The sequence below is a fragment of the Rattus norvegicus genome, chromosome 10, assembly GCF_036323735.1.
Source record: "Rattus norvegicus strain BN/NHsdMcwi chromosome 10, GRCr8, whole genome shotgun sequence".
NCBI lineage: Eukaryota > Metazoa > Chordata > Mammalia > Rodentia > Muridae > Rattus > Rattus norvegicus.
In genome coordinates, this window is record NC_086028.1 from 4,806,669 (window position 1) to 4,815,794 (window position 9,126).

General features: G+C 47.3%; 1 protein-coding gene across 2 annotated transcripts; it reads right to left on the minus strand.

The window, feature by feature from the left end:
- Positions 1 to 1,354: 1,354 nt before the first annotated feature.
- Positions 1,355 to 7,189, minus strand: Tnfrsf17 (TNF receptor superfamily member 17). Of its 2 annotated transcripts, XM_017597054.3 has the most exons (4): positions 7,122 to 7,189; positions 6,874 to 7,002; positions 5,904 to 6,062; positions 1,355 to 1,752 (listed from the first exon to the last, which is right to left on the minus strand). In XM_017597054.3, the coding sequence occupies exons 2-4, from the start codon at positions 6,986 to 6,988 to the stop codon at positions 1,472 to 1,474; spliced, it is 555 nt and encodes a 184-aa protein (XP_017452543.1). In that variant the 5' UTR covers positions 6,989 to 7,002; positions 7,122 to 7,189; the 3' UTR covers positions 1,355 to 1,471. The 2 variants fall into 2 exon arrangements, with proteins under 2 accessions (XP_017452543.1, NP_001099231.1); NM_001105761.1 differs by lacking the exon at positions 7,122 to 7,189 and having other exon boundaries at positions 1,356 to 1,752; positions 6,874 to 7,104.
- Between the last annotated feature and the right edge of the window lie 1,937 nt (positions 7,190 to 9,126).

A 9,126-nucleotide genomic window follows, 5' to 3' on the forward strand; every position in this document is an offset into this window, starting at 1 on the left:
ACAGTGATACAGTCAGAAGTAGACTTTAAGAATAACCTCACTTGCAATCCTGGTTTGATGGTGCACACCTTTAATCCCTGCACTCACAGAAGAATCAAGTTACAGCCTGAAGTACTTGGGTGGGTGAACTTGGGAGGGGGGCACCTTTCTAGAAAGAAAATGAATTGTAATGGGTCTGAGGAGAATGGCAGTGAGTTAGGGAGCTACAAAAGTTGTTCAAGTGACTCTAGGCAACAGTGAGAGAAAAGGTAGATGGGTGCTGAGAGAACATACGAGTTAAATTCACAGCAACTAAGAAGTCCAGGGTTTGGGTTGGGGATTTAGCTCAGTGGTAGAGCGCTTGCCTAGCAAGTGCCAGGCCCTGGGTTCGATTCTCAGCTCTGCCAAAAAAAAAAAAAAAAGAAGTCCAGGGTTTTTGCCTTATTTTAAAGCTGGAGTTGAAAGATTATTTTCCCTGCCGGGTATGAGACTGAGGCTGGAATCATCCAGCCTGGAGAACTTAGGCTCTTGATCAGAAATATGATCACTCCCTCCACCGTGTGTGTGTGTGTGTGTGTGTGTGTGTGTGTGTGTGTGTGTGTGTGTGTAAGCTGGTTGAACCTAGGACCTTGAGCATGCTAGGCAAGTATTCTACCACTAAGCCACACCCTTAGTCCTGACAGCATTTATAAGGTGGAGGTAATAATGGTCTATCATGGTCTACCTTCCTTATAGTATTTGGTATGTGTAAAATGACTTAGAGCAGTCCCTGGCACTATTAAACCTACATAGTGATGGCACACACCTGCACTAGAACTGAAAACAGGACCAGGTTCATGTTTGTCACAGTTAGCAGTAGCACATGCCTTTGTTTGAGCATGCTAACACCTGTTGCACTGCACACAGAATTAGCTTGGCTTCTACTTACAGAAAAACATGGGACAATCTTGCAGAATTTCTTTGGCCATCAGGAGAATCCAGTTTGTCCTGAAATATACTGCCTCAGCAGAAACAGATAGGGGCCTATTGATGGTGAAGAGCTTTTGATTCTTTCCTTTCCTGGTCCTCTCTTTTTTTTCTGGGAATGACAGGGCTTCTCCGTGTACCCTTGGCTGTCCTGGACATAGCTCTGTAGACCAGGCTGGCCTCAAACTCACAGAGTTCTGCCTGCCTCAGCCTCCTGAGTGCTAGGATTGAAGGCGTGTGCCATCACCACCTGGCGTTGGTTTAGTTTAGTCAAAAATTCTACCACCCACCACCCACATGGCAGCACACAACTGTCTATAACTGCAAGATCTGATACCCTCACATCTACAACCAAGCAAAACAATCAAAGCGTATAAAATAAAGATAGACAAGAGTTCAGCTATAAAAATTAAAGGACAAAAAGCTGTATTCTCAGTTGATAAACAGTCATTCTAAAGCACCATCAGCTCTCCCTCTGACAAAAGGTTCTCAAAGCAGCTTCACATCCCACCAATTAGAAAGCTCATTATCTGGAGTGAGCTGGCTTCTCCATCCCCATGACACTTTGCAAAGCACTTGGCATACCCTTGCCATAGTCACCCGTTTTCGTGGTGACAAGAATGGTCGCCCCCTCCTCCATGGCTGGAAGTGGGAAGAAATGGTCAGAATCACCCTTGGGGTTGCTCTTGATGCAATCCTCACAGGTACACTCTTCCACTGTATACTCCAGGCTTCGGGGAAGAATCCTTTCGTCACCAGCCCTGCTCTTAGTCCGCTCAGTATCGGCCTTGTCCAGCTGAACGGATCCTGAAGATACAGAAGCAGGCAGGCTTTCACTTGAATGCCACTGGTACCACTGTGGTACCACTGTGCCAAGCATGCACAGCAGGACACAAAGCAATACTAGACCAAGAGTGAGGGTGTCCTACACTGAGAGGCAGGCTGCTTTCCAGAATATGGAGACTTCAACTCCTGTCTTACGTTGACTACATTTAAATCTCAGGATATATCACATGAGAATGTACACAACCAGACTTTATAAAAACTACAAAATGTGACATCAGGAGGGACACGGAGACAACAGGCTGGAGTGCAGGATAGCAGCTGCTATCTGAGTGCTCTGCGCATGTGACTGGTTCTAAAGACCCACACTGGATTAGTCATGTACCTGTCACCCACTTGACCATTGGAAGTTTTGAGGATTTGACCTCATCCTACACAAGAAATTGCCATATGTCACAGCACATCTGAGTCACCCTGTGAGTGACATTTTGGAATGCAGGCACAAAAGCTGAGCACAGTGGCACATACCTGTCATTCAGCCACTCAGGAGGCTGCGGCAGGAAGCGTTTGGAGCTAGCGTGTTCAAGAAAGACCCCAAGTTCAGTCTCCAATACCAGAGGGGAAAAGAATATAGAAGGTACTTTTCTGAGTTCATTTATTGTGATGGAATGGGTCACATCACAGTGCACCTGTGAACATTAGGAGAGCTTATGGGAGTGGATCAGACTCAGTAGCCCAAAGAGGGTTGGCAGCAGGTTCCTTTCTCCACTGGACAGCTTGCCAGGCCCTAAAGATGGGTCCTTCTGTCTGCCATCTCCTAGTTTTCCTAATATGACATCTTCAGGGCATTTCCAGCACGTTGTGTGTGTGTGTGTGTGTGTGTGTGTGTGTGTGTGTGTGTGTGTAGCAGGATCTCATTCTGTAGCCCACATTAGCCTAGAAATCGCCGTGTCCCAGGCTGGCCTCCAACTCGTTTTATTCTCTAATGTGTATCAGTGTTTGCTACACATACGTGAGTGTACCATGTATATACCTGGTGCAAAAGAGTTATTGAATCCTCTGGAACTGAAGTAACAAAAGGTTATGAGCTGCCATGTGGATGTGGAAACCAATCCTTGCTCCTCTGCAAGAGCAGCGTGTACGCCTAGACACTGAGCGTCTCTCCAACTCATGGGTCCACACTGTTGGTGACGTGCTTGCTTCCACTTCCAAGAACTGATATTGCAGGTGAAAACCATACTCCTGCATAAGTCATTCTTAAATGAATTTCCTTTGATCCCATATAGAAGTCCCCAGTTTGTCTCCAGTACACATCTGTAAAGAATGGGTTTTAACAGCACTTGCTGCACCTGGTAGCCATGTGGCACATGCCTTTAATCCTAGCACCTGGGAGAGAGGCAGGCAGATCCCTGAGTTTGAGGCCAGCCTGGTCTACAAAACAAGTTCCAGAACAGCCTAATTTGGGAAAACATTATTTGGAAAAAGTACTTGTTGCACAAGCCCGACAACTTGAATTCAGAATTCACACCAAAAACGGGTGCGTCAGCAGGCATCTGTAATTCCAACTCTGAGGTGAGGTTAGAGGCAGGGACAGGGGAATCGCCTCAGAAGCTTGAAGTCAGCTATCCTGGAAACTGCATCAAAGTGTAAAGAACAAGAAGGACCCTGCCTCAGACAAAGTGGAAGATGGCAATCGGTTCCTGGAAGTTATGCCCTGACCTCCACACTTGCTGGGGTGTGCACCTACCCTCGCTCACACTGAGAAGACTAAGCTACTTCTCAACATTCCACAGTGTAACTATCTTCTAAAACATCTTTCAGGGATTGGACAAATGGCTCAGCCTCTAACAGCTCCACTGCTCTTGCAGAAGACATGGACTCGATTCCCAGCACTCACTTGGTGGCACACAACTGTGTGTAACTCCCATCCCAGGGGACTCTTTTCTAGGGGCACTGCATATACAAGTAGTACGCACACATGTATGAGACTAAACACCCACATACATAAAAATAAATAATAAAACATCTAATTCAGAGTTGCTCTAGAAATACACAAAAAGTGGAAGGGAAAAGCCTGCCTGACCTTGCTTCCATGTGAAGCAAAAGAAGCCACTTACAGAACAATGGCAGAGTGGTAGTTACCAGAGGCGAGGAGGTGGGGGAAATGAGAAGCAGGTGGCCGGAAGTCCAGGGCTGCAGTTACATAAGCTGCATCTGTAGAGCCAGCGTGTGACAAGGTGACTGGATAGCACTGGAGCACTTCAAATAGCAGAGAGTAGATACCAGCCACCCTCACCACCAGGAGGAATGGAGCAGGGCTGGGGATGGAGCTCCGTTGGCAGAGCTCGCCCAGCCTGCCCAGGAGGCTGTGGATTCAACCCCAGAACAGCACAAACCAGGACTGATAGTACACACCTGTAAAGCCAGCCCCAGAGAGGTGGCCGCATGAGGACTGGAGAGGCTCAAGGTAGTCCTGAGATACAGAGTCAAAGGCCAGCGGTGATACATGAGACCCAATCACCAAAAGGTCAACTGTGTGAAGATGTGGATGCATTTGACTGTAGTCACTGTCTCCCTATGTGTCTGTATTCAGAACATTATGTCATGTATTTTTATATGTACAATTTGTATGTTAAAAAATTTCGGGGTTGGGGATTTGGCTCAGTGGTAGAGCGCTTACCTAGGAAGCGCAAGGTCCTGGGTTCGGTCCCCAGCCCCAGAAAAAAAAAAAAAAATTCACTCTAGGTTTGAAGAGGTGGCTGAGTGGTTAAGAGACGATACCATTCTTTGAGTCTCTAGCATCCACTCGTAACTTCAGCTAGAGGGGATCTGGTGCCTGCCCACTTCTGCCATCCAGAGGTACTGTGCTCACATGCACAAAATATGAAGCCCCTTCCTGATGACATCTAGTCTGTGATCCAGTTCTGAATCAACTCATTGACCATTCCAGGTCAGGCAGCCATGGGGCTCCTGCTTTTGGTTAAACCACTCTCAGCCATACACATATACATATAACTTTAAAAACAATGAAAATGCATTCTTTTGTCTACCAGACCACATGGAGAAAAGAGTGAGTGAGTTTCTAGCTACTCCTGCTGCACAGGAAAGCAAATGGAGTAGGTGCTTTGCAGAAACAAAATGGTTAAAGAAGCAGGACAAGGGCTGTGAACACAGCTTAGTGGATACAGATTTGCAGCATGAGGACCCTAGTTTAAATCTCTAGTGCACTGGTGACAAGCATGTGCCTGTAACCTCCCAGTGGCAGAGGTGGGACCGAGACAGCAAAGCTGAAACCCCTTGCTTCTGCCCCACTGAGAGCCTGTCTCATGGCAACAGGGAAGGGAGTAACGGAGGGAGATAACCAGTGTCCTACTGTAGCCTCATGTGCACACGAGCCTGTGCACGCTCACTTTCATGCACCACACACACCATAAGAAAAAGGATTCAGGACCATGGCTGCTGTGTGTCTAAGAATCAATTCACAGAGAACAGTGCTATAAAGACATTTTTAGCCTAAGAGGCCCTCAAGTTGAGCATCTACTTCCCTGAGACTGGCACTCTGTTGCTTAATAATTATCCTTGAGATGGCTAGTGAACCAGGTTATTCAGTTTCAGCATTTTGGGCAGTAAAACATTCACAGTAAAACATTTGAATTGTATTAAAACCAAGATCATGGATCTTGCCAAATACTCTTTGCCTGAGAGTACCAGGCTGTGGTCCAGTATCGATACAATATCTCATTGGTGTGCTACATTGAGTCAAAGACACTTTCCAGAGAAGTCTCAAAGGCAGTTACCCAGAGAACTGGGGGGATGGGCCTTGAAAGGAGCCCTGCAAAGTAGGGGTCGATGTCACAATGTCTCTGTTTTGTTTTGTTTGGGGGACAGTGGTAGGCTTGGTTTGTTGTCATCTTGGAGACTCTTCGCCCCGCCTGAGCTCACACTCAATAGCTGAGCATGACCCTCACCCCTTTACCCCTTTGATCCTCCTGCCTCCACTCCCTACGTGCTAAGATGACAGGCATGTGCCACCGCTTCCAGCTCAAAATTTCAAGTAACTACCCACTAACACATTTGAAAGTGCTGTAACAGCAACAAAAAAGCCAAAGTTAAAAAAAGAAAAGGAAATGAAACTTGGAAGAGCTGCCCTTACAGAAATAGATTCCAAGACTCACCGTCAAGATGGCCTGGGCTTTGAGGCTTGTCCTTCAGGGCCTCCGGGTTCATCTTCCTCAGCAAGAAAGAGAGTGTGAAAAGTGCCAAACAGACGACCAAGGTCAGGCCCAAGAAGATCCAGAGAACCGTGTACGTCCCTCTCACTGAGCTGGTCATGCCTTTATCAAAGGAATGTCACAAAATGTACGTCCCTCTCACTGAGCTGGTCATGCCTTTATCAAAGGAATGTCACAAAGCAATGCAGCCAGGGCTCAGGATTCACACCTTCCTGACACTCGACTCCCTAGTGCATACTCATGAGCATCTTACTTGGGCTTAGACAAGGTCTCCTGTCAATCAGACTGGCCTCAAACCCAGCCGTATCCAAGGAGGACCTCTGGTCTCCACCTCCTATGTAAGTGCTGCAGTTACAGCAGCACCACGACCATACAGGCTGCTGGGACAGAGCCCAGGGCTGTGTGCATGCTAGCCCGGTGCGCCACCAGCTCATCTCCAGCTCAGTTCCTTTCGTTGTTTATGGGACAGGACCCTATTCTAGCCCACGCTGCCTTCACAGGGGTCGCATATCAGATAGCCTGCATATCAGACATTATGATTCATAACAGTAGCAAAAGCAGTTAGGATGTAGCAATGAAAATAATTTTATGGTCTCCACAAATGAGCAACTATCAAAGGGTTGCCACTTAGGAAGGTTAAGAACCACTGAGTTAGAGGCATGCACTGCCCATCCCTGGTTGACTTTTAAATTCTGAGTACCACTTAATTAAGAGCTGATAAATAAAATTGAGTCTGGTTCTGAATAATTCCCTTTGATCCAGGAGACATTTAAATTATCTTTTCTGGTTTTGATTCAGGAAAAGAAAAGAAAAATCTCCCCATCTCCTCTGTAACATTTGCTCTCTGGTAGATGGGCAGCATGTCAGGAGACTGCTCCCCACCAAGAAGCAACTATTGAGAAGCCGCACTTACTTGGATCACAGTAAGGCTGACAGGGTGCAGGAGGGTTGGAACATCGCAGGCGACACGGTTTGCAAGCATGCAGCAGACTGTCAAAATATTCACTGTGGAAGCACCGCTGAGCCATGGGGGACTGGAGCACTGAAAGACACGGGAAGAACAGACAAAAGAGTGTGGAAGGACAGCAGGTTCTCTGTGGAGAGAAAGATCCTGACTGCTCTTAGGAGGGCTGCAGGTATCGGGGTGGAGGATCTGAATACCTCTCTTTCTGATCCTCCGTTTCTAAGAGGCTTGGGCGGGGCAGCAGAGGGGTATATCACAGCAAACCATTCCTGAAACAGAAACCACCTATTTATAGAGGAGAGTCACCACCCAGGTAGCAGTTGCAATGTGGACAAGCTTGGGGCGTCAAGCTGAAAGTCCAGCTGCCATTTATGGATCATCTGTTTTGGGGCTGTATGACAAGACAGGCAAGACGAGGACTGCATCCCTTACATACCTAATGTCAACAGGGAAGACAAACTGGAGGCTGGAGCCAGTGGTGGCAGTGGCTGACCCAGAGGACAGACAGGAGGGAGCTGTCAACTCTGGCTACCAGGTGTCCTTTGGCAGTTGAGTTAAAGCAGGAGGTTGACGGGGCTCATCTGAGGGCACTGTGTCCTGACAGTTAATAGCATCCCCGCGGGTGCAGAGGTGTGACCTTCACTCCCAGCCCTCCGGACACAGAGGCCGGTGGGTCTCTGTGAGTTTGAGGCCAGCTTCATCAATAAGTGCTACATAGAGAGGCCCTGTCTCAAAAACAAAAACAATAATCCAAGACACATCCTCAGAAAGAAGCGAGCCTTACCATCCCCTGGAGATGATTGGAGACTTGGACTTACGGCTCATGCACATATGCTGTATCCTACGCGATCTGTAAAGTCGGAGTTAAGGGTTCAAACTTGAGTGTCACGGAGCCATGCCTATAGCCGCAGGACCCACGAGGCAGAGGCAAGGCGGTCTCCAGTGGAAAGCCAACAAGATCCTGTCTCAAAAAAAAAATTGTTTTAGTTTTAGGTTTTTTTTTTTTTTTCCGGAGCTGGGGACCGAACCCAGGGCCTTGTGCTTGCTAGGCAAGCGCTCTACCACTGAGCTAAATCCCCAGCCCTGTTTTAGTTTTTGAGACAGGGTTTCTCTAAGTAGTCCTGCATGTCCTGGAACTCACTCTGTAGACCAGGCTGGCTTCTAACTTACAGAGATCCACCTGCCTCTGCCTCCTAAGTGCTGGGATTAAAGATGTGTGCCACCACCAAAGCATGGGATAAAAGCACATGGGTAGTGAGGCCCACTGAACTACACTGAAGCAACCTTGTCATGAGACTACCTTAGGGGCTGAAGTGATGGTTCAGCAATCACACTGGCTGGACAGACAAGGGACCTGGCTCTGAATCCTAGCACCCTGTGAACATGGTAGTTCACAGCCATCTGTGACTCCAGCCCCTGGGATCCACTACACTTTTCTAGCCTCCATGGAGACCAGGCACACACATGGTCACAGACATACATGTGGGCAAAACACTCAGACACATAAAGTAAAATATAAATAAAAATAAAAATACATGATTGAACTAGGTTGTGCTGGCACACCCCTTTAATCCACCACTCAGGAGGCAGAGGCAGGCAGATCTTTGTGATTTCAAGGCCAGCCTGGTCTACAGTACAAGTTCCAGGACTGTTTCCTGGAGAAACTCTGGCTTGAAAAACATAAATGAATGATGAATGAATGAATGAGTGAGTGAGTGTGAGTGAGAGAGTGAGTGAGTGAGAGAGTGAGTGAGTGAATGAGTGAGTGAATGAATGATGAGTGAGTGAGTGAGTGAGTGAGTGAGTGAGTGAGTGAGAGAGTGAGTGAGTGAATGAATGAATGAATCCGTGCCATTGCCTTATCCTGGAAACTTCAAGGGCTGTGTGGCTTACCTATTGGAAGCCTGGGTAGATACTCTGTAGGACAGATTATTATGTACTCAGTCTACAAAGATGACTTGGTGGGTTAGGGACACTTTTCGGGCAGTCACGAGGACCAGTGTTGGAATCCCAGTACACACATAAAACACTTATAACTTCAGCTGGGATTTATGGGCTTACAGCCTACCTGATAAAACAAGAGCTTCAGCTAAGGGACAGTCTTTTGTTTCAAAGGAATGAGTGATGAGTCATAAAAGACATTTGACACCTGTCCTCCAACACACATAGGCACATGCATCTATATACCTGCACTCACAGGGT

Excerpts from the sequence above, each read along its gene's own strand:
- Tnfrsf17 (XM_017597054.3), bottom strand. The coding sequence starts at position 6,988 with ATGGCTCAGCGGTGCTTCCACAGTGAATATTTTGACAGTCTGCTGCAT. Across the intron at positions 6,063-6,873 it reads TCAGCCTTACTGTGATCCAA|GCATGACCAGCTCAGTGAGA; the intron begins GTAAGTGCGGCT and ends CCTTTGATAAAG. Across the intron at positions 1,753-5,903 it reads AAGCCCAGGCCATCTTGACG|GATCCGTTCAGCTGGACAAG; the intron begins GTGAGTCTTGGA and ends CTGTATCTTCAG.